Genomic DNA, 24,951 nt, shown 5'->3' with positions numbered 1-24,951 from the left:
ATCAGAGGCCCGCTGGCCGCCTCCCCCAACATGAGGCCGCCTCCCCCCAAGCCAGGCCGCCTCCCACTAAAAAACGTTAAGCCTCGCTCTTTCCACCTTCTGGTGAGCATGAGGTAGCTGTGTGGAGCCCGTCTTAAGTGAGACAAACAGTGCAGTGCGGCTCGTGCTTTAAAAATCATAATGCAATCGAGAACGACTGAAAAGCATCTAAAGCTTGATCATTTACAATAAACTCATCACATGCTGTAGAAACAACTAGATTTGTGTCCCACCCCAGCACACTCATGGGAACGTTTAAGTCTGACCTTCCTCCCTCCGAGCTTCCTTCCACAATGGACCCTTCCGCACCCCCCAAGCACATGCTAAAAATAATAGATTTTTAAAAGAATAATGAAACAGTTAAGATGTACAATTTCAGGGGCGCCTGGGGGGCTCAGCCAGTTGAGCGTCCAACTTCAGCTCAGGTCATGATCTCACGGTCCGTGAGTTCGAGCCCCGCATCGGGCTCTGCGCTCACAGCTCAGACCCTGGAGCCTGCTTCGAATTCTGTGTCTCCCTCTCTCTCTGTCCCCCGCACCCCTTCACTGACTCTGTCTCTCTCAAAAATAAATAACGTAAAAAAAAGATGTACGATTTCATAATATTTCACATACGACTATACTAAGGTACATTAAAGTATTATACCTAACCACATAGTTGTGATTGTGTTTACGGTAAATGAAAGGAGGCCAGAGAAAGACTGGGCTGTGCCATCAGCCACTCTGGTTCACCTGTCAAGTGAAGAGCCCTCTCGTGGAGAGGTCAGTGTGGACACGGCCTGCTCCAGAAACAAGGTTTGGCCACAGTTTTAGAAATAAGACAAGGGACTGGGAGTCATGCGCTCGTTTGAAAAGTACCATCACTGCAAACGAGGGGCTGTTCTAGGTGACAGGTTCAGTTTTCATCTCTGTGTTCCCGCTTCACTTTCACCATGTAATAATTTTCCTGCCCTTCGGATGTGAACGCCTGTAAGTGCTCTTGAGAAGAGTTGCTGAATTCTCTCAGGAATGGAGACGCGGCTGCTTGGAGACAGGCTTTGATTAAACATTTTAGAGCATGGGCGCCTGGGGCGGCTCAGTCGGTTAAGCGTCCGACTTTGGCTCAGGTCATGATCTCGGGGTTCATGGGTTCGAGCCCCGCATCAGGCTCTGCACTGACAGCTCGAGGTCTGGAGCCTGCTTGGGATTCATATTCTCTCTCTCTCTCTCTCTGCCCCTCCCCTGCTCATGCTCTCTCTCAAAAATAAACATTAAAAAAAAATTTTGTTTTAATTTAGAGCGATTTTAACTGTGTTTTCCTGTACTGTTTCGGGTGTTTGTTACCGAAGCCTTCCTGTTTAGTAGCAATTATTCCCAGAGGAACAGGTACTGCGAATATCTAGCGACTGCAGCACTTCTGACTAGGAGGTACCTGGAACACTTAAAAATCAATCAAATACACAGCAGCCCAAGAGACCCTGAGCCCAGCAGAGGGGAGCTGGGCTTGCCCACGCCCTGCTGTGCTGCCTAATACACCTGCCTGCGTGGGTGACAAACCAGGAGATCCTCTGTGACACAGTCACAGAAGAGTTACTGCTTCTCAGAACCTCGAGAAGGGACAGAGGCCTACAGAGAGGCTCCCGGAGGTGCACACGTGCCCTCCTACCTCAGCGAGCAGAGTCCTCACCTTTTGATGAGCTTGATACATTTCAAAGCTTCATCCATGTCTCCGATGGTGACGAAGAAGCTGAAGTCGAGCATGGCATCCTGAGTGGGCTTATCGCAGCCCTCCAGTCCGACGAAGTCTCGCAGGGGTCTCCTGCCCACCAGGTGGGGGACGCGGTGGCGCCCCGGATCCCCCTGGTCTTCCCCGTCTGCTTCTCCTGGCTGAATGACAAAGGACACCGTTAGCTGTCGGGTGGGGGAAGCGGATACGCACACTGAGCCTCTGCTCGAGACGCGTGTCCGTGCGGGTCTCTCCGCAGGCGGGCGCGGAGGTGGCCGCCGTCCCTGCCGGGCACCGGGCAAGCTGTGGGCGCTGGTTTTGGGCAGCGGAAAGCACAGGCTGTCCCGCGTAGGGACCTGTCCCTCAGCCTCTAGCTCATGAATGCCGACCCCTCGGTTACTCCACAGCCTCAAGAGGTCTCGCTGCCAAGCCAGGCGCTCTCGCACGGGCACGGGGCCCTAGAATCAAGTAACGCCAACAAGATTTCCGGCAGAACTTTCCAAAGCCGTAACCCAGATTAGTCGTGTGCCCTCACTGATGTTTTTCAGAAGAACCACTGACCATGCGCAGCGCTTCCCAGACGGGCCTGGGGAGACAATGTGCTGACGGCGCCTGGGCCCTCCCCCTCCCCACCCTGCTCCCTTCCGCCCTGCCAGGTGCTGCTCTGCTCCATCTCGCCTGGGGCCCACACGCACCCCGCCTCCCGCATCATACGCTTTTCTCTCTGCGAAGGCCCCAGTTCTCTGCCTCTCTAAAGGTGGTCACGGCCCACGCTCCTTGGACCCGGCTCCCCTGGCTAGTCCCTGGTCTCCTGGGACGTTGTCATTGATAACAAGTATGTACTCAGTCACTCAAACGACCATGCATTTCCTCACCACAGATTCACAGCTCACACCTGCTAAAACCCCTGGAATTTCCCTATGATAAGGCCTCAAAATGAAGGCGACTTTGGGTCTCTGCCCAGGGGCGGGGTGGCTGCCGGGAGGACCCGCCACTGGTCAGAGGGCTCCAGCGAGGCCTCCATAACCGCCCAGGACTGCGATCGCAGGCCTCCGGGCAGGGAGGGGTGGGGGGAGTGGCACCTGGCGAGGACTCGAGGACTCGGGAGCTCTGCGCCCTCCCCGGACGTGCCCTGTGCCTCTCTTCATCTGGCTGCTGCCTCGTGTCCTTTATCGCATCCTTCCACACACCGCTAAGCACGAGTACGTGGTTCCCTGGCCTCTGGGAGCCGCTCTAACCGGCTGCAAGAGCCCGAGGAGGACCCTCCACTCTGTGGCCTGTGGCGGGAGCACGGGTGGGGGTGGGGGTGCGGGACGGAGGCCGTGACCCGTGGGACCTGGCGCTGTCTCTGGGTGCACGGTGTCAGAACCGACTGGATTGTGTTGAGCATAGAGCTGTGTACAGAAGGGTCAGGTCACTATGTTGTACACCTGCGGCCAGTGTAACTTTGGATATTAACTATGTTTCTTTAAAAATATCTTTTTAAGAAAAAAAAACGGGGGTGCCTGGGTGGCTCGGTCGGTTGAGCGGTTGAGCGTCCAACTTCAGCTGAGGTCATGATCTCACGGTTTGTGAGTTCGAGCCCCACGTTGGGCTCTGTGCTGACAGCTCAGAGCCTGGAGCCTGCTTCAGATTCTGTGTTTCTTCTCTCTCTGTCGTTCCCCCGCTCGCTCTCGGTCTCCCCAAAATGAATAAATGTTAAATAAAAAAGAAAAAAACGGAGTTGAATTCTCAGGCCCCCAGGTGGTATCAGACTTTCTTCGTGTTGTGGGGTACTCCCTCGCCACGGCAGAATTGAGTCTAGGAACCCTAACAGATCTCATCGCCGTGGCTGCTGCTGCGTGACCCCTGCCCCCACTCGGTTCTCAGCAGCCCCCCATCTTGCTGCTCCCTGACGTTCACCTAAAGTCTCTAACTTTGGGGGGCACTGGAAACACTGGTAGGATTTGTCACACCCAGGTGTGGATGGCAAGGCCTTTCCAGGCACAGAGCAGAGCATGAGCAAAGGGCCTGGGGCAGCCCCCAGTCTGGGTGGATGAGCGCAGGCTGGGTCACGTCAGGAGGAGGCTGAAAGCTGCAGAGTCGGCCCTGAGCGGGAACTTTCAGAAAACGTGTGCACAAACTGTGAGGCAGAGGCCGGACTTCCAGCCGGTCAGTCTGCTGTGCACCCGGTGCCCCATTCTGATCAGAACCGGGCCCACTGTGGTTGCACCGGGGAATTCTCACAGAAACAAGAGTGCCGTGGCTCACCCGCCACAGGCAATGGCTGCTGCCCTCGTTTCGGAGCCTCAGCTCTGTTCCAAGAGGGGGCACTGAGCTGGGGACCCTGGGTTGTCACGTTCTCATCCATACCCTCAAGTGTGCAGACAGGGGACCTCCGGACGCAATGCTGACGGCCTCGGATACAGTCAGTAATCCAGAAGAAGGGCAGCTTTTAAAGAAACACGATGCTTCACAGCTTCCTCTTACTAGCACTTTAGAGATCAAGTTAATAAGATTCCTTTTCTTGCTAATCTAGTTCATAAACTATTTCCTGCATTACAACATGGTGACGGACTGTTCAAGCCACAGTCTGCGCCAGGACAGGGGCCACGCGGAGCGACGTAGGTGTGTGGCTCCCACACCGGGGCTGCTGTGGCATCAGACTCCCCGACAAGCCGGGGGACAGAGGGACAGAGGAACGCAAGCAGAAGGGGCCACGTACGAGTAAGGCAAAGTCTAGGGGCCGGATGGTGAGGGGAACACGGAAGGCTCACGCGAACGGGAGAAACCAAAGTCCACGCTGGGAATAACGGGCAGAACAAGAGAAATGCGGATAAGATTGACTTTCCTTCTAACCTGCAGCCCGTGGAGAAATACTTGAGGCCGGCAGAGCAGACGTTTCCCCCAGGAACCCCACTGTCTTCACGGTCGGTAATGCTTTGCTAGCGGGAAAACCCCCTCAGCCGGACGACAGCCAGGCCTCCGGGATCCTGGAGTCTCCAGCGTACGGACGGTCCGTTTGGAAACCTTGTCATTACCATCCTCCGCCCGCCCAACTCCCAAGGATAACAGCTGCCTCTCATGACCCCGGTGTGGCTCTTTCTGCCCACGGGTCCTGTCCCCCTGCCGTAATAAAACCACCCCTTTATACCAGAACATCTCAAGAACTTTCTTGACTGTTCGCTCTTGAACCCCACTTCAAACCAAATCAGGGAAATTGGGAGGAAAACTCGATAGGAGGAACCATAAATGCGCTCTCATGATGTTTTGAGTCCTCGGGTCAAAGGAAAGATGAACGTTCCTGAGGAACGCGAAATGAGAATGAAATCCAGAAAAATGCCGGCGTGAGGGCAGAGATGGTTTAAAATAAGGGAATGAAGAAAAGCTGTGGGCGGAGCCGCGAGACACTCATGGGTCAGGAGACCCTGGCGACAAGGAGGCCAAGCCCCAGGGGAGGCAGACAACCCTTTGCAAGACAAGCTAGCTGGGAGCGTGCACGTGTGTGAAAACAACCCCGTTCCGTCGAAAATAAACAAGCAGACGTGTGAGTGAGACACGCTTCCTGAAAAGCCACAGGCTGGCCTGTCCCCGGGGGCCACCTCTGCGCCCGCATCACCGTTAGTCCCCTACCCGAGGACCGCGGACACGTCACGTCCGTGCTACCTTGTCTTGACGGCACAGCCAAGGCTTGTCACTTTCCTGACCCGGGGGCCTCCCAGCTGCTGGAGTTTTGGGGCACAAATTAGAGCACGTGCTGCGCGGTGCGTAACGAGGGGTGAGCCGCGGCCGCCAGAGACCCCCCGCCCCGCTGGGACCCGGGAACGCGGCCCCACGCTCGCAGGGCTCCCACCTTCCTCGTGAAGTAGTAGTGAGGCACTTGAATTCCCAGAAGGGTCTGGTAGGCGGGAGGCCGGGAGAAGCTGTCCTGGAGCAAGAAGCCATGCTCTTCGGTGACGAAGAAGGACAGGACCAGCACGTCAGCCTGAGGGAGAGGGAGACGCCGTCGGCTCTGGTGTGACCACGTCACCTTCCATCGTGCATCTGATCCCCACGTTCACGGCCAGGATGTTGACACACAGAGAAGAAAGGACGAACGTGGGCACACAGCCTCATGCGGATAATCCACTAGCCCCCTTCTGGAAGATGTGCCACATCCTGCGTGGAGAGCCGCTAGACCCTCTTAGGGACGGGTTTTCTTGTAGCAAAAACAAATCTTTCCCCACCCAGCTGGTAAATGACACCAAAGAACTCTCGGGTGTCAGTTTTTCTGTTCAGCTCCTCGACTCTCATTTCACAGACAGCAGCAGAAAGATTCTCTCATCCGCTCTTGGCGGGGAGGGGAGTGGAGGGACCGGGACGGCAGTGCCGTCCAGTCCCCTGTGGACAGGAGCAGCAAGAGGTCCAGGGGGCGAAGCCCTCCCGGGCCTCACCCTCCTCGAGAAGCCCGGACGCGGCACCCGGTCAGCGTGCCGGCAAGGGCCCCAGAGTGGCGATCAGCGCGCACCCTCACCGCCCGCCCGGGGCCGTCTCCTGTTCCAGTCACAGAGTCACGGAGATGCCACCTGTTTACCACTCAGCGTTTCAGAACCAAGGATCGGCCGTGCGTCTGAATGTCTGGGGGCACAGACACCCACCGCTGATAATCCTGGGCCCTGTGCTCACCACCCTGGGGAGAGGGGCCTTCCTTTGGCAGGGACACAAGGCCACCAGCATCAGCAGGCTGGCTGCCCTTGCCGACTTACTGGGACCTGCTACAGACCCCTCTCGGAACAAGGTCATCACAGGGAGGCACAGCTGGCCGCTGGCCTCTCCCAGGGAGCTCCAGACGTTCTGACAACGTACGTAAGGGAAGCATCAGAGTCCTGGATGCTACGGGGGGGTGGGTGGGGGGTGCCTGGTAGGGTGGAGGTCAGGGGCCAGGGCCAGGAGGTCAGTGGGAGCCGGCCTTGCTGACCCAGCCCCAGGACACACGCCCGCCATGGGTTAGCTCTGTTAACTGTTAGGGTGGCAGGCTCGGTCCCAGGGAGAAAGTAATACGCAGCACTCGACGTCATGGGAGAACTAAAACAGGACAGCCCGAGTGGGAGCAGACAGAGAGGGTGGGGCCCGCCGCCACGCAAACCCAGAGGCCACGCAGGCCGCGTGTCGAGGAGGCAGTCTGCTCCACGGGCACCAACCTCCCTCCAGCTTTCCCATAAACCACGTCAGGACCGTGAACCCGCCCAGACCCCTGCACCAAGAGACAACCACGACGCAGTCAGGGTACCGTGGGGTCCGGGCCGTCCTCGGCGGGGGGCTTCTTGTCCCCGGGCTGCAGCGGGGTCCCCGGCGCCTCCCGGACGGCCTCACACACGAACAGCCTGGGCTCGCTCTGGTCCCAGAAGTGGCTCACGGGAACAAGATCCCTCAGTCTTTCGTCCACAAAGGCGGGGCTCCTGGAAGAGAAGGCCCATCCTGAGTCCCGAGGGCTGAGATGCGCTCTGGAAACGCGTGCCCAGGGTCGGCGTCCGCGTCCGCAGGCTGCTGTGCGCTCCACAGACTGCCTGCTCCGGGGCCCCTTCCCACAGCATGCTGCAGCCAGCCTGCCGGGGGCACGCTCACATCAAACAAAGCCAGTCAAAGAGGCCCAGGGCAGCCTCGTCGGAGGGCGTGTGACGCTTTGGCTCTGGAGACTCCACATAGGGCGCCTGCCAGGACCGGTGTGGACCTCGCGTCCTGTAGGGCGTACACGTGCCGAGGGGCAGGTGAGCTGCCCATAGACAAGGTGGGTCTGGAGGCAAAGGAAGGTCAGATCTCAGAAGTGGAGGGGAGTCTGCGGGGAGGCCATGCACTGTCCCTGCTGCCACCAGAGGAGTGACAGGCTGGGCCGGGGAGGACGTGGCTTGAAGGTGGAGGGCAGAGGGAAAGCGTGAGTCTGAGACATGATTCAAACAAGGGAAATGGGACGAGTCACAGCCGAGGCGACTAAGGGAGAGGTGAGCTGTGAGGTTTCGGAGCACACGGCCGAGACAAGAGTGATCTCTGGAAATGAGGTGCAGGTGATGACAAGAGATTCCAGCGGACATTTGGGGCCGAGAAAGCAGAGCGAGGCTGGGGAGAGGTGAGGGTGGGCCTGTTCGGGCAGGGCCACCAGTGGCAACCAGTTTAAGCCCCCAGGAGAAAGAAGGTTCTGGAAAAGGGTTTCAGCAGTGGAGTGGGAGGGGACCGTAACAGAGAAAAGGAGCAGGTGCCCGGCAAGGCCGGCCTCGGGCTCTGCTGTCGGGCACGTGGTGTGGGTGCCGGCCGCAGTGTGCACCCCGGGTCCTGAGCCGTGCACTGGGTCCTCAGGTGTCACTTTCCAGAGTCAGAGGTGAGCCCTCAGTGGGGCAGGGCGAGCGTGTCCCTGGCAGCAGCAGGAACTCAAACACAGGTTATATGAACTCCCTGAAGAGCAGTGATTACTTTTCTAGAAAGACACCACCACCCAGACAGACGTGCTCCCTTTCCAGGTGCAGACAAGGCTGAGTGACCGCCACTCCCCCCAACATCCGGGCCACCGTGTGCCCATGGCTGCCACTGCCCTTCCAGAAGCCCGTTTCTGCCGGGTAATTCCAGGACCCCAGGGGCTCGCATCCATCCCAACTGTCGGGGCTGTTGGCTTCACTGTTTCCTCCACCACCACCTGCTAAGGGCCTTCAAGTCTGGAGCGTCACACTCAGCCACCTGCTCGGGAGCTGTGTATCATCTTCACTAGCTTTACACTGAAGTCCCGCCGAATCATAGCCTTACTTCTTGGTCTCTTGCCCGTTGAAGGACAGCGTCTCCCTCCGATCAACCTGCCCCGTCTTGAGGTCCAGGAGACTCACGGTATCCATTTCCACGTCATAGAAGCAGATTTTGGAATCGGGGATGCCGTCAGCCTAGGGGAAGACAAAACGGGGCTCACGGAACTGCGTGGCTGGCGCCCCGTGGGTTTGAGAACAAGCGTGTGGCGTCCACGACCCGCCGGCCACTCCAGCACTCCTAACGTGGGTGTCGGTGCACCGTCGTCCCACTGAGACAGCTGTCCGGTGGGTACTTTGTAATTTCAGGGGGCCGAGAAACTCTAGAACATTGTGGAGGTCCAACGCCAGCTGTCCGGCTGAGGTGGATGAACCACAGGGACACGGAGGAGTGGATCCCCACGCACCAGTTCTCACACAGGCGAATGAAGACGAGAGAAGGGGAGCAGCTCGGCTGGTGGGGGAACGAATGCCTACGACTCGGGGAGACTGTGCGAGGCTTTGTCTTACCAGGCGGCAGGACGCTAAATGGGGCCTGAGGACTCAAGAAAAACAAGAAGATCAGCCCGTCAAAACTTCAGACAGAGAACACCGTAAGCCCGATGGCATCAGCGGTTTCTCATCACAAACACCGTCCGCGAGAGGAGAGACCAACAACGAACTGGGAAACGCGTCAGCGACACTGAAGGTGCCCAGCCTCCTGCCCCCCCCCCGCCCCCCGCCCAGGGGAAAGGTGGACCATTGCCCACGCCAGCCCCTCCTTTCCAAAGTGCACCCTCCCGCGGGGAGCGCCAGCGGGGCTGGGGACAGCTGGTTTTCACCACAAGCTCGCTTGTGCTGCCTGAACTTTATTTCTTTGCCATGTTTTCTTTCACCGCGGACAAGAATTCCTGGTGCAAGAAGAGATGTTTTTGTCCCGGAGTGTCACCACACTGTCCCCGCCCGCGCCATGCATTCACCCCAGCAGCAGGGAGATGGTGTCGTGTCCTGGGATGCCCACCCTGCTTCTGCTTCCGTGCCCCTGGGCTCCGGCACCGCCCTCCTGCTGCCCGAGGACCCCCATCTCCAGCCAGACTTAGCCTCTGAGACTCAGGCTTGTCTTCGCTGGCCCACGTGCCGCCCCGAGGAGCCTCGAACTCAGCACTGAGACAGGATGCCCCACCGTCCCCCTTTCGACCTCCACGTGGCTGCCCGGGGTGGAATCAGTCCCCGCCCATCCGTGCCCCCCGCCCCAGATGATCCCCAACCCCCAGAAGACTTCTGCACACCCCCCCACCACTGAGAAGCAACCTGTAGAAAGGTGCTACGTGACGGTCCTGCCTTGCCCCTGCACCAAGGCCGGCGCCCGTGTGATGGCCCACTGACCGTGCCGGCCTCAGCCTCGACCCTCTGCCAGGGATGGCACACCCTCAGGTCACGCTGCACCACCTGCTTATACTCGGGGCGCGTCTCCCTGTGCCTCCCCTGCCCCTGCCACATGCTCGTCTGGAAGCCTCCCGCCCAGCATGGCCCGCAGTCGGACCGTCTCTGATGGACGTCTGTTTGTCCACAGGAAGGGGCCACACTCTCCTAATTAGGCATCGGCTTGTGTCCGCGGTGCCCAACACAGTGCCTGGTTCCCGGAAGGCAACTGGTAAGTAGGTGGTGAACGAATGGATTCGCAAGCGAACACTCGTGGGCAGCAAGGCTCACTGCCTGCAGGGCAGGACAGACGTGTCCGCGTCCCTTCTGTCAGACTCTGCTCCCTGGCTGTCCTTGCCTTCTCTAAGCCAGAGGCTCAGAGGGCCTTGCTGCCCCCTCATGCCAAGAGAACGCAGCCGGCTGGTGAAAAGGTACAGAAAAGAGAAGAGGTGCAGAGGGGGACCCTGCACAGGGGGACCCACCGTCTCAGAGGAACTAGGGACCGGGGACAGGTGGGGGCTCAGGTCTCGTGGCAGGAAGGGAGCACAGCGGGCACGGCCGGAGGAGGCCGCGGTCCGGAGGAGGGGGGCACAATGGGCACAGCCAGAGGAGGCCACGGTCCGGGGAGCAGCTGCTGTCGCGCACCCACCTTGCTGAGGAGGATGCTGATCTTGCCGCCGCTGGCGTTACACCTGAGCGAGGCCATGCCCGCTGCGCCCGGGATCAGATCGGCCAGCTTCCGGTCACCACAGTGCTCTTTGGCCTCTCTGTAGGGGGACACAGGGGCTCAGGGGAGGCACAGGCCTGTGGCCGGGCAGGTCACAGGGCCAGAGCCCGCTCTCTGAGAGAACAGAAACCTTCCTTCAAAGAACTCGGGGCTCCTCGAAGGCGTGGCTGCTCGCACGCCGGGGGTCTTGCGCCGCGGCAGAGGGCCCAGATCAGGGTACAGGGCGAGCGTCAGCAGTTTAAGTTGCTAAACTGAGGTACGACGACAATAACGTCATATTACTTCCAGGCATAAGCATACTGATTCAACGTCTGGGTCAGTCTGTAAAGTTCCCAGGTTTAACGAACAGAAGTGAATACGTATCCCTCCCCCTACTCCTCTGTGCTCAGCCTCTGTCCCTGCGACACGTTTTGGCCGTTCGTCCTGCCAGAACGGGCTGCTGTCCCACGTGCCATGTACAAACACGCGTGTCTCTAGCCCGTTTACTGGGTTCTGGCGTGACGCTGTTACAAACGGCACTGGGTCGGCAGCGGTGGCTCCTCCCGACTGTTTCCACTTAATTCTCATTTCCTCCGTGTTTCCCTGCTGTCCTCCGTGTCCCAGGATCCCTTCCAGGCCCCGTGTCCTTAGGCACCCCAGGCTGGGACAGTTTGTCTGACTCCAGGCTCCTGTGACATTTCCTGCCTCCGTCCTAGAATTTCTCCAAGGAGGCTCGTGGTCCTGTTGGAGAGCGCTGTGGAAACCCACAACTGGGCCCTGGGCGTGCTGGCAGAGCAAGGCCCCGCACGCGGACTCACTGGTGCCCGGACGTGTATCCGGAGAGGTCTCGACGCGCACCCGACGTCTGTGTCCGTATGAAGCCAAACGTGACTTGTGCTCAACCCTTCGCCATGAGGCTCATTCTCGCCTCCTCCCCTCGCTTATGTCACCTCCTCCCAGCACTGAAGCCCCGGCTCCCAAAACCTGCACCTTCACTCTGTGCAGCTGAGCGGCAGCGCGGGACGCTTGCCCTGTGCCCTGTGCGGGGAGCTCTGTGGACGGCAGTGCGGTCCTGTGTCTGGTCTCTCAGCCCCCAGCATCAACACCACCACCACCACTACCCAAAGGGCCGGGGTCAGCACCGCCTCTCCAAGGGCTGGTTCACACATTTCTACCATACTTAGGTGACTGTCACGTTCCGTACTCTATCCTGGGATCCCCTGAAAGATTTTTAAAATTGACGCCCATTAAGACTCATTTTCTGCTGTAAAGTGCCATAGGCTCTGACAACCGTGGTGCCTTGTATTTACCACAGAGAAACATTTTTCATGTTTATTTTTGAGAGAGAGACAGATTGGAAGTGGGGGAGGGTGAGAGAGAGAGGGAGACACAGAATCCGAAGCAGGCTCCAGGCTCTGAGCTGTCGGCACAGAGCCCGACGTGGGACTCAAACCCACAGACCGTGAGATCATGACCGGAGCCAAAGGCGGATGCTTAACCGACTGAACCACCCAGGTGCCCCTACCACGTAGAAAATTTTACTGCCTAAAAACTCCCCTGGGCTCTACCTGCTCAACCCTCGTCCCGTATGTGCCCTTCCCCACTATGCAAGTATTAAGAATTTAAGCCAAGGGGTTCCTGGGTGGTTCATCTGGTTGAGGGTCTGACTCTTGATTTCTGCTCAGGTCATGATCCCAGGGTCGTGGGATCAAGCCCCGCACCAGGCTCTGCGCTGAGCATAGAGCCTGCCTGGGACTCTCACTCTCTGTCTGCCCCTGTCCCCTGCTCACGTGAATGTGTGCTCTCTCTCTCTCTCAAAAACAAAAACAACCAAAAAGGAATGGAAAGAGATCCTTCTTTTTTCCAAACACTGCACCAAGGTAAAGCAAAGCTCTACCCGCCACGGGTGTTGTTTAGGCGTTAGCAATATTGCCCTCACGCCATGCTCACCGGACAGCGGCACAACCCCAAGAACGGAATGGGCCCAAAACAAATTTTCAAAGCCAAGACATAGAGCATTTCAAAAAATTCAGCGGCACGTTAACGTTGAAATGACTCTTGTCCATTTCTACCCACCACGCTGTCTCCTGGTTAGTTTTTACAAAGTGTGCGAACATACCTCACTTTACTGCCCGTCCCACACACTGTGTTTTTTACAAACGGAAGGTCTGCGGCAACCCCGTGGTCAAAAAGTCAGTCGGTGCCGTTTTGCCAACGTTATTTGCTGCTCACTTTGTGTCTTCAGGTTCCATTCTGGTAATTCTTGCCTTATCTCAAACCTTTTCATCGTTGTCATATTTATTACGGTGACCTGTGCTCACAGGTGCTGCACGTTCAGGTGATGGTCGGCAGTTTTTAGCAATAAACCGCTTTCTTATTTAAGGCACGAACTTTTTTTTGACATAATGCTACTGCACACTTGACTAGAGAACAGACCTATCTTTTGCATGTACCGAGAAAATAAAAAATTAATCTGATTTGCTTTATTGAGAAATTCACTCTATTGCAATGGCCTCAATTTGAACCCGCAATATCTCCCGATATACGTTTATACTTTTATTCGGACAAAGACCGTACCTTCGGGAAAGATCAAAGCTTTTAAAGTGAGCCAAGTCTGTCCCCACAACCAGGAAATTTCCACAGATGTCAAGGAAGCATGGGCTCCCCTCCACCTCTGAGAACAGTAGGAGCTGTTTCACGGTCCCCTGAGGAAAAGGAAAGGAGAATGATTAAGGGAAGCAGCGTGCACGTAGCATCTTACTTTTGTTACTGAACATTACTCACAGGTAATCGTGTTCACACTAAGCAGGCTCTCTGGTAAGACGTGCAGCACCTAGCAGGTTCTAACACTACACAGGGAAGGCTCAGGGGTGTGTGGTGCTCACGGCCGCCAAAACCTGTGGAATTTCCAGTGAAAAGGGCCACAGATGTGTCTCCGCTCACGTTAACGAAGGTGACTTTGGGTCTCTGCCCAGGGGCGGGGTGGCTGCCGGGAGGACCTGCCACTGGTCAGAGGGCTCCAGCGAGGCCTCCATAACCGCCCAGGACTGCGATCGCAGGCCTCCGGGCAGGGAGGGGTGGGGGAGTGGCACCCGGCGAGGACTCGAGGACTCGGGAGCTCTGCGCCCTCCCCGGACGTGCCCTGTGCCTCTCTTCATCTGGCTGCTGCCTCGTGTCCTTTATCGTATCCTTCCACACACGGCTAAGCGCGAGTATGTGGTTCCTTCGCCTCTGGGAGCTGCTCTAACCGGCTGCAAGAGCCCGAGGAGGACCCTCCACTCTGTGGCCTGTGGCGGGAGCACGGGTGGGGGTGGGGGTGCGGGACGGAGGCTGTGACCCGTGGGACCTGGCGCTGTCTCTGGGTGCACGGTGTCAGAACCGAGCTGAATTCTGGGCACCCTGTGCATGAGGACTACTTAGTGTTCGGTGGTGGGGAACCCTGTTCCTCCGGGAACCTGCAAGGCTTCCCACGTTGCTACCTGTCACCACCTGCCACCACCCCCAAGCACTGCTTGGCCCCTTCCCCGGCTGTGGCCTCAGTTCCCAGCTGCCTGGCTCCAGGTCCTCGGACCGCACCATGGCCCCGCCCACCTGACCTCACTGCGGGCAGCTCCCCCCCCCCCCCCCCCCCACGCCGCTTACACACAAAACCCATCTTCCAGGAGAAAGTAACAAAACTAAAGCCGGAATGCTTGTCCCCATCCCTCTGGGCTTCACACCCCCCGCTGGCTTCGGGTGAGGGCCTTGAGTCAGGCCAGCGGTCCTCCTGCCTCCTCTCCCACTGCTTCCGCCCCCACCAGCCCCTTCTTTGGAAGCTCGGGCCCCCGTAATCGGGGTGCCCTCACTGACACCAAAAGGCAGAAAGCACCGGGGGCGAGTGGAGCGCCACCTCCCGGCCCGGAAAGCAGTCCCCCTAGAGAAGTGGACAGTGCATGGCAGCCGGCGTCGTCTCAAAGAGGCAACGGCAACCGCGGTGTGCGTGTGTACGTCCTCAAGAGTGGGGAGCACGGTGTGCAGAGACGCCCCCAGGCTTTCCAAACCCGAGAGCTACTGCACGTTGATTACGAGTTTCCACAGGCACATATGCCTTTTAGTTAGAAAATTCACACCCAACTCCAGCCCGTCTGTTGTTGGAGGACCCTAAGGCCATCAGCGGGCTTGTCAGTCGTCTCCACGTTTCACAGAAGGCCTTTCACCCTTTTTCCCAGCAGGCCACGGTCCCGTTCCCAGTATGCCTTTCACCCTTCCCCAGCTGGCCACGCTCCTGTTCCCAGTGTGCCTTTCACCCTTTCCCAGCATGTTGACCACCCTGTGAAAATCAACATGAGGAGAAGACTCCCAGTGACTCCAGGCTGTTGAGCAAACAGGTGCCGGTACCCACAGAGCCCACTGGGCTCCCCGAAGTGTGCCACCCACCTTGGGGTTGGAGGGTAGGTTTGCTCCTGGATTTTGAGCCTTGCTCTGTGTTTTGAGCTCTCCGGGCTTACTTGAGATGTTTTAAGGCTTTGTCCTTTTTGAGAGTTGTTTGTCCTTTGGTCCAACTTCTTTTTGCAACTGTTTAGGTCTTCTTTTTTTTTTTTTTTTTTTTTTTTTTTAAGAAAAAAAGCTTGTAAGATATAGGATCCTAGGCACCAAAATGCTCTTGAGGTCATGCCATGCCCCTCCTTTCTGGGATCCTGACTGGACCCACGTTTAAAAACTATGCCCCCTCCTAATGGGATTTCTAACCAAATGGACAGACTTAACGAAAAATAATTTCTAACTTCAAAGCCATTATGGGGAACGTTTGATCTTCCTCAAATTGTTTTGCTCAAAATTAAATCACAAAGCTCCAACTCGAAAAAATAAAAAACAACCTCGAAACACACAAGCCTGAACGGGATGCCCATCTTAATCGGTGCCTTGACACTTTCAGACGTTTTCAGGATTCTCAGTTTGCCTCTTTACAAAAATACCATTTCTGAATTAACTGAGGCAGACAAACAACTGAAATAAGTCAAAATGGCCTCTGAGGACTCTTATTTCCTCTCCCCCGGTGGTCCTTATCCCCAGGCTGACAGCCACCTTGTGCTTGGGCCCCAGCTCTGGAGCCACTTTCTCTTCCTCACTCTGCACCTGCCCCCACTCCCACACAGTGCTGCTGCCTCACTCCAATCCTTTTGTCAAACTTCCCTTTTCCTCTGAGTCTCCCTCCACTCCTGAACTATTCACACCTGCCTCCTTAAAGTTAAGGCTTCCGAAGATCCAAATAAACCTTGAATTTTTTATGTTCCGTGGCCCAAGGCTGAATCGTGAGCCTTAGTTGCAGAGTTTCCTAAAGTGACTGGGACCCACCTCCCCCCATAGGTTTGTTGAAAAATTTAACATTTATTCGAACTTACGAACCTGGTTTCTTATTTTTATCATTTAGTGCATGAGCCCAGGCCAAATACTGGATGAACCTAGCCCAATGGGAACATTCCGAAAGGGATTTAGAAAAACTAAACTCTGTGATTTTGCAAGGTGCTAGAAAACACTCACTGGAAATCACCAAGCAATTACAGTAGCTCTTCCCAAGGCTGTTGATTGGAATAAAATTCATATTTGCAAAAAGAAAACATTAAAAGGGCTGATGAACCTGTTCATTAACTATCACAATTGACTTCAGGGGCGCCTGGGCGGCTCAGGCGGTTAAGCATCCAACTGACTCAGGTCGTGATCTCACAGTTCGTGAGTTCAAGCCCCACATCGGGCTCTGTGTTGACAGCTCAGAGCCTGGAGCCTGTTTCAGATTCTGTGTCTCCCCCTCTCTCTGCCCCTCCCCCGCTCATGCTCTGTCTGTCAAAAATAAACATTAAAAAAAATTTTAAAAAACTATTATAGACTTCAGATCGCTTTCAAAGTAAATACCGGTCTTCTTTAAAAAACGTTTTTAAGTGTTTTTTATTTTAAGAGAGAGGAGAGAGGGAATCCCAGGCAGACTCCATGCTGTCAGCACAGAGCCCGATGCAGGGCTTGAACTCACGAAACCATGAGATCATGGCCAGAGCCGAGATCAAGAGTCGGACGCTTAACCGACTGTGCCACCACGCAGGTGCCCCTCTGGTCTTTAGATGTCAAGCCCACCTGGGTCGCATTTAACTGTTTATTTCACAGACTGAACCCGGGTCTTAGTTAAAACCAGGATGGAATGGGAAATGACATCCACTCCACATGGAGTTAACCTGGCAAACCAGCCAGGGTGCATCCTGGATGAATCGCCTAAAAGAAAAACTGCTAAAATTCTTCATTTTCAACTCTGGCAAACGAAGGCCTCTAGACAGAACCAAATATGCCTGTTTTCTGGTATTACTGCAAAGGGCCGGGACACTGGAAAAGACTGTTACTACTTACGGGCTGAAGCACACCAGGCACCTTCAGCCTTCTAGCCAGCCTTTCCAGGCCCTCCTAATTGCCAGTAATGGGGCTCCAAAGAGGTACAGGGGCTCTTCCCAATCTTCCCTCTTAACTGGCTCAAACTACTCTCCAAATTGGGAACGACCCTCGGTCCTTACTGACACCGGGGCCACACTCCCGTTCAACCTCACTGCTGTGAAGCTGCCCCGGCCTTAGAATACTGGAATACCAAAACAGTGCAAATAGTGGGTGGCCCCAATAGAGCCCAACAGTTTCCTGTCCCTGAACCCCTTTCCTTTTGTCTAGGGCCTTTGAGAGACACACACCCTTTCTCCTTACTTCCTCTGACTAGTCATCTGTTGGGTCAAGCTTTCTCAGGAAAGTATCAGGCTAGAATTTTTTTCTCCCAAAAGGGGGAATTAACTCTCAATTTGACAGCAGTACTCAAAGTAAAAGACCCTTTGGCGTCTTGTATTGGCTCCTTCTCTGATGGCACCGGGGCCGAGTCTGGGGACACTGGTTACTTGTCCCTATTGGAGGAGCTACTATCCTCTTTATAAGCAACATCCTCAACCAATACTGGCGGAATCCATACTGCACGTGCCATCAAGATTCAAACGGATTCCTCACAACCTGTCCCTGGGACAGGACCCTCAACTATAGATGTCCTTCAAGGCACGAGACCCATGATGACTTACAAGGCTCAGGGCCTTGTTATCCCCTGGACGAGACCCTGTAACAGCCCCGTTTTACCTGTGAGAAAAACCAGTGGCTGAGCGTGGAGGTCTGTTGAGCTGGAAACAATAAATGAGTTGCCCCCGGGCACCCCCTTGTTCCCAACCCTCCTACGCCAACATCCATTGCAAGCAACAGTTTCACCGCAATTGATGTGCGCGTTTTTAGTATTCTAGTTGACGAGGATAGCCAGCAATGCCCCAGTGTTTCTCAGAGTGTCCTTCCTCCTTTTCGCAAACCTTTAAAGCAGATTTGGATGATGCAGTTTTCTGGAGACTCTGGGCTGTTACAGTATGTAGAGGATTTGCTTGGCTTCTGCTTCTCCTCATGGGAAACAGCGTTCACCTGTTAAAACTTCTGGCCTTAAAGACACAAAGTCTCCAGGGCGCCCGGGTGGCTCAGGTGGCTAAATGTCCGACTGTTGATTCCAGCTCAGGTCACGATCTCACCGATCATAAATCCAAGCCCCGCGTTGGGCTCTGGGCGGACAGCACGGAGCCTGCTTGGGATTCTCCCGCTCTGACCCTCCCCTGCTCACACGCAGTCTCTCTCTCTCCTCTCTCAAAATTAATAAACTTAAAAAAAAAAGAGAGACAAAGTCTCCAAAGAAAGGTTGCAGTTTGCTCAAACTCAGGCTCGACGCTTTGGGCATCCAATCTCAGAACGAGGACTCCACCTGGACGCACATGAAACCCCTCATGACCGCTTGACGCGGACAGATCACCTTGCCCATCACAAGTGACAGGAAACTCGTCCAACCAACGCGCACTTTCGTGGTTTGCGGACGGAAGCGGCGGGCACTGTGCCAGCTTTGCTACCGCAACTCCCGTGGCAGCCATCGAGGCAGCTGCTTTACCGCCTGCTGCTTCAGCCCAACAGGCTGCCACAGGCCCATCCCGGAGCTCAGACCTCAGCCGGGGTAAAACCGCACACATTTACGCCAACACTCGGTGTGCCTTCGGGGCCGCCCGGGATCCGGAGACGTTCCGGGAGCAACAAGATTTCCTTAGCTCCAATGGGGATGAAATTTCAGATGGCTCCTACGTCTGACATGTATCAGAAGCCTCACTTCGGCCAGCAGCTCTGACTGTCGTTAAGGGCATTCAAGACTTGGCTCCCTGGAGGCCAAAGGAAACCACTAGGCTGCTATTTCCACCAACAATGCCGCTGTCAGGGAGGCCGGTAGCTAGACCTCAGTCATTTTCCAAAGGGATGTTCTTCCAAATGACGATCTGGGACAATTGACCAGAGATGCCCAACGATTGGCCCCAGGAGAGAAAGACAATGTTGGAAACATTGGTAATTGTCAGTTTGATAAAAGTTCAACCAAGTAACACCCCGGCCCTGCCAGAAATTCCAAAGTCCCACTTGTTACCACCAGACACGTATTAAACCACTGGTTTACTCACAGAATGATAGGGTTCATGAACAAATGTGGAGAAGTATTAAGAGAAGTGCCACAAGTGGCCGCCTCGCTCGTCCTGCCAAACGTATAATCTGGAGAAGCCTGCTCGTTTCATAAAACGTGCTCGTCTCACGGACGTAAATATGTTTTGGTCACGGTCCGTATCTTTTCTCACTGGGCCGAAGTTTTCCCTTGCACACAGGCCCCTGCCATTTCTGTGGCTAAAATCCTGTCAGAAAACATTACCCCTACGGAACCGCTCTCCAGCTATGCAGTGACCAGGGGACCCATTTCCCAGGCGGGCGCTGCAGTGAGTCTGTCCTGTCTGGCTGGTCGTGCAGCGTCGTCACCGTGGGGGAGTCACATTCACCTAACGGCACCACTAAGACTCAGCTGACAAATGTGTAGAGGCCCTCCAACCATCGTGGCCTAAAGCACTGTGGTTGGTCCTATGTCTGAGATCCCCCGCCGTGGGGACTCCTAGGCTCTCACCCTGTGAGGTCGTCACAGGGTGTCAGTGCCCTTGGCCCCTGCCACCTCTGACCCACAGCTGATAACAGGAGATGCACTTCAACGTTGTAAAGGCCTAAATGCTTCTATTAAAAATAACCATGCTTTGACAGAGCGATCTTTTCACTGTGCGCTCCTGGGAGACGGTGAGCTTAGATCAGCCTCGCCACCTGGAGGCTGTCAGAAAAGAAGCCTCCAGAAAGATTCTCTTCCCCACTGGAAATGTTCTCATCAGCCACGGGTAACCAGCCTTTGTGCTGCCGAACTACAGGAAATAGACTCTGGATTCATGTGACGCATCTAAAATTTTTTTTTTTTTTCAATGTTTTTTATTTATTTTTGGGACAGAGAGAGACAGAGCATGAACGGGGGAGGGGCAGAGAGAGAGGGAGACACAGAATCGGAAACAGGCTCCAGGCTCCGAGCCATCAGCCCAGAGCCATCAGCCCAGAGCCATCAGCCCAGAGCCATCAGCCCAGAGCCCGACGCGGGGCTCGAACTCACGGACCGCGAGATCGTGACCTGGCTGAAGTCGGAGGCTTAACCGACTGCGCCACCCAGGCGCCCCTCATGTGACGCATCTAAATGAAGCAGCGAACCCCGAGTGGCCCTGCGTGCCGTCCGGTGACCTGAAAGCACAGATTTCCTGGAACTGAGGCGGACGAGACCGCTTTGCCAAGACGTGCAGCCCAGGCCCGTGCTCCTTCTCCTCGCTGCTGCAGCTGCTGTCTTTCATGACAGGGACGCTTTCGTCTGCATTTCCCACACCCTCGAGAAAGGGCAAACCTCGTTTATGGCCTTTCGCTAAAGCCTCGTCATGATCCAATGACACACGAATCTTTCATTTTCACAAATGTTTTCTGAAGAGCGAGAAGGTTCAGAATTCGCAGAAGTCTTTCCTTCGTCAAAACTATCACCCAGATTCACGGTGTCTGAATTTACAAGCGTACGTGTTGTATCCGTGAGAACACCTCTGGTTCCACACAGCGCGTTTGAGATGACAGTACTGATTTAAGACGTCTTTGAAGTTTTGCCGTTTTGCAAGAAGTTCATCTATTGCTTTCTTTCTCTGCTTGCACTGTATCCTCCCAGATGCACAGCTCATTCTTTCAGGGTGCCCCTGCGGGCCCGCTGTGCTGCCCTCGTGGCTGTCGTCGAGGGAGATTTCAGGAGGAAGACACGGCCTCAGTTTGCTTCCGCAGGGAGAACCCTTCCCCCTACGTCAGAGTAAGTGCTGGTAAGTATTTCAGTCGGTTCCCTCCACACCTGGTCGTGGCTCGTCATATGATTTGGCCTTATCGGGTTACTTCCTCTTTTGTATGTTATCTTAAGGTCTGTATTTTGTTACTTCTTCAAACTTTTAAAACACGGACGTACCCAACAAGGAGATGATCTCCAAGGCTTATGGCACTGGAACCGTACAAACTTTAGGCTTGTGTACCTTCAGGCTGCCTTTCTCCGCCTCCCGACCTTCCGTGTTACTGAAATGTGGCCCTAAGTGGTTTGCAGCAAGCTATGCACTTGACCTGTGATGTGGGACAGGACGACCAGACAAGGGCCTTCCTGGCACGGAGGAACAGGACCACTAAATATGGAAAACGTGACTTGATCAGTGATGCTTTCAAAGAAAGATCTTGATCAAAAAGGGGAAATGTGAGAATAAAGGGAAACCTCGTTTAGAAAATGGAGTCGGGGGGCGCCTGGGTGGCTCAGTTAGTTGAGCATCGTACTTCGGCTCAGGTCGTGATCTCACGGTTTGTGAGTTCAAGCCCCACATCGGGCTCTGTGCTGACAGCTCACAGCCTGAAGCCTGCCTCAGATTCTGTGTCTTCCTCTCTCTCTCTCTCTCTCAAAAATAAATGTTAGGAAAAAAAAAAAGAGTCAGGAGGCCGGCAGGGGGCGCTCTCAGCCCCACCTGCCAGATCGGTTGCAGACTCCACAGGAAGAGACCAAGGGGGCAAGTGGATACACAGCTGGCCCTTGGACAACAGGGCTCTGAGCCGCGCTGTCCACTTACACACTGCCCTGCACATTTCTTTGTAAATATGGTACAGACTAAAGATATTTTCCTTGTGATTTTCTTCTCTTTTCCCTAGCTTGCTTTATTGTCAAAATACAGTATGTAACACAGATGATTGCTTCTTGGCCTTTTGGCTAAGATCAAGCGTAGTACAACACGTATTACAAAATATGCGTTAACCAACTGTGCTACTGGTAAGGCTTCCGGTCACCAGAGTTTTGGGGAGTCTAGTTACATGTGGATTTTGACTGCTTGGGGGCTTGGCCCCCTTGCCTGTAAGTTGTCCAAGGGTAGACTGCTACCCCAGCAGGAGGGAGGTCCCCTCCCACAACAGCCCAGCCCCCAGCTCACCCCAGGGGACGTTTTGTCTACAACAGCCTCCCCGCACCCGCAGAAGAGCCTCCTCTCCCGGTTCTGCAGACTTGCTGTGGTTTTGCTGTAACTTGCTCAATTCTCTGCTACTCCCCGATGAGCCCAGTTCTGCTGGCTGTCCACCCCCCAACCCCACAGCGGGGCCCGCGGGCCACCTGTGCTCACATAGCTGCGCCATGCATGGGCTGTTAACACGGCCCCTCCTGGCCTCAACAGGTGTCCCTGACCAATGCCAGCGGCAGCGGGCTCTGGCCTCCTTCCCTGCAGCTCTCTCTCTGCCTCCCCTCCCACCTCAAACAGGTTGAGGACCTCACGGCGGAGGTGGGGCGGGGGGCGGCATCCCCACGTGAGGCTCTACTCCAGGGCCTCCCCGAGGGGCACTTCCCACCCGCCCTGAGCCCCACCAGGAAGAACTTGGAAATCTGCGGCACGCAGGGTGAGCAGTGGATGACACGGCGCAGGCGAACCGCAGCCCACAGAAACCGAACACGGATCCCAGCAAAGGACTCAGAGACAGAAGACGCAGTCCCACTAAGAGCTGAGACCAGGGCCGTGCAAGTTTTCCCGACCTTGACACAACGCTGCTGCGTGTCCTGGGCTGAGTGCTGGCCCCTAAATCTGTCCACCTGGAACTTGTGACCATGACCTTATTTTGGAAAAAAGGTCTTTGCAGATGGAATTAAGGATCTCAAGAGAAGACTGCTCTGGATTAGGGTGACCCTAAATCCGAGGACAAGCACCGTTATAAGACACAGAAAACAAGACACAGACACAAGAGGGCCAAGTGAACAGAGGCAGAGACGGAGCGATGCATCTGCACAGCAAGGCACGCCGGGGCCACCAGAAGCAGGGGATGCGTGGGATGGACGCTCCCTCAGAACCTCAGAAAGAGCCAGCCCTGCCCACCCCTGGGTTGTGGCCTCCTGAACTGTGAGAAAATAAATTTCTATTGCCTTAAGCCGCTCGATTTATGGTGCTTTGGGATGGCAGGCTCAGGAAACTAACGCACCAGGTCAGCCCCGGGCTCCTGCGCGTGTCTGGGATACGGACACAACATGCAGGGCAGGGCCTGTCCAGAGCCTTCAGGATGGACATTAACTGCAGCAAACGTTTCCTCCCGCTTCCAGCCCGTGGACTCGGGGTCCAGCGATCCAGTCCTTATCACTGTGCGGGGCCGTTGCCCTGCCCCCCGATATCACAAATCCCGGCAGCCACGGGTGGAGCAGCCAGCCCGGAGTCCAGTTTACAACCAAGCACCGGGCCGGGGGACTACGGTCTGGCCGCGTGCAGTCAGTAAGTGGCTGTGGCTGGACTTACAGATGGCCTTTTACACTGTTCTAGTTGCTTTACCATCAAACCCTCTCGCTCCAGAGCAATGATTTACCTGCCAGGTTCGAACTTGAACTCGGTTTGGCTCCACGGTGTAAACGTTTTCCTCGTGCATGGCTAACACTGGAGATTCACACAGGAAGGTTCCTAGGACGAGAGACGAACAGGATACGACGGCAGCCCACCTTTGCACATGTGCTCAGACTTCAGCTCCTCACGCACGTTTCCTTCTCGCCCCGGCCCTCACCACAGCGCAGTGAGGGGTACGTTCTTCCAGGAAAGCGAGGCCCGAGGCACGGGGACAGCGCGTGCAGGCCCGGGGCTGGTGCGGGGCTGCGGCACTAGGGACCCCGCCCTGCCCCACTCACTAGCCGTCTCCTCTCTCCTCCAACTAGTAGCTGGTGCGGCTGTTCAAGCAGGTGTCCGTCCACTCTAGGTGGACCTTTGGAGGCCACCAGCCCTAGTCTCTGGGTCTAGACCGGTTCTTATCTAGCCAGGGAGGTGATGACACACACGAGACAGAAAATACGTCAGCACCTGCCGTGCTGTCTTCCCGTGAGGCAAGAAGTTCATCCCTGCCCCGAGGGGGTCTGCCCTGGAAGAGAGGACGTTAAGTAAGGCGAGAACACGAGGCAGGGCAGGAAAAGTCTTCTAGGAAAATTTAGGCAATGAAGTGTTAGAGGAGAAAAGGAGGGAGGGGTTGGGAAGCGGGGAAAGCCTCCTCTGGGGTGAGGGAGCAACACCCCCAGGGACGTGAGAGCGGCTCAGACAAGCCCACAGGGAGAGCCTGCCAGAGCACGCGATGACCGGACCCGTGGGGTCAGCACGGGTGGACATGACAACCGTATAGGAGAGCCGGCCGAGAAGCGCATCCCGAGGGTCGTTCGGGTATGCTGGACACGACCCCCAGAGCTGTCAGGTCCTCATCCCTGGAGCCGTGAATGTTAGGATAAGGGCAAAGCTGGAGGGTTGTGAGATGGGGAGATTGTCCCGGATGACTCAGGTGGGCCCTAAAGGCAACCACAAGCGTCCCCGTAAGAGGGAGCCGATTTGCAACAGGAACGAGGTGACGGTGCGGGTAGGCCCTGGAACGATGGGGCCCAAGCCAAGGATGGCCAGCAGCCGCCAAACGCTGGAAGAAGCGAGGGACAGACTCCCCAAGTGCTCAGGGGGTAGCGCGGCCTGTCGGCACCTCGATTTGGCCCCGGGGAAAGTGAGTCTGGACTCCTGACCTCTATGGCTGTGAGAGAGAAAATTTCTGCCTAGGTTGCGGTCCAGTGACCGCAGTGACAGTTCACAGCAGCCCCAGGACACTCCCGCAGGCCTGTGCTGAAGAATGAGGGAAAGGCACCCGTGAGAAGGAGGCGGAGGCTGACAGAGCATCTCTGACGGCCCATCTCACGTTTCCAGACACAGGCTGGCTTTGGTCAAGGTGCCACGGGGCTCCTGCTCTGAGCGGGTCGGGAACCAGTTCAGAAGCCGGGTTATCGTAGCAACCCCCTTCCCCAGAAAGCACTGCGGCTGTTCGCTGTCCCGGCGCCCAGGAGGGCTTCCCGGCCACCCCCGCTGGCTTCGGGAGGGTGCCGCCCATCAGTGAAGGGCCGGAGCCCTG

At 55.9% G+C, this 24,951-nt stretch overlaps 1 protein-coding gene across 9 annotated transcripts in view; it reads right to left on the bottom strand.

Moving 5' to 3' along the window:
* The window catches only part of IFT140 (intraflagellar transport 140), a 75,322-nt gene that overhangs the window by 32,456 nt on the left and 17,915 nt on the right, over nt 1-24,951 (bottom strand). For all 9 annotated transcript variants that reach the window (XR_014136372.1, XM_081791763.1, XM_081791760.1 and 6 more), the window contains 7 exons: nt 23,395-23,486; nt 13,171-13,298; nt 10,537-10,654; nt 8,494-8,624; nt 6,992-7,160; nt 5,576-5,707; nt 1,705-1,904 (listed from right to left, as the gene is read on the bottom strand). Coding sequence is in view for 8 of the 9 variants with exons in the window: in XM_081791763.1 (XP_081647889.1) it covers nt 1,705-1,904; nt 5,576-5,707; nt 6,992-7,160; nt 8,494-8,624; nt 10,537-10,654; nt 13,171-13,298; nt 23,395-23,486 (970 nt within the window). In the remaining variant the exon portion in view is untranslated. The remainder of the gene's footprint in view (nt 1-1,704; nt 1,905-5,575; nt 5,708-6,991; nt 7,161-8,493; nt 8,625-10,536; nt 10,655-13,170; nt 13,299-23,394; nt 23,487-24,951) is intronic.

This window comes from Panthera onca, chromosome E3 (genome assembly GCF_046562875.1).
Source record: "Panthera onca isolate mPanOnc1 chromosome E3, mPanOnc1 haplotype 2, whole genome shotgun sequence".
In the NCBI taxonomy this organism is placed as follows: Eukaryota; Metazoa; Chordata; class Mammalia; order Carnivora; family Felidae; genus Panthera; species Panthera onca.
The sequence above is the reverse complement of the archived record's forward strand: the minus strand, read 5'-3'. Positions and strand labels throughout refer to the sequence as shown.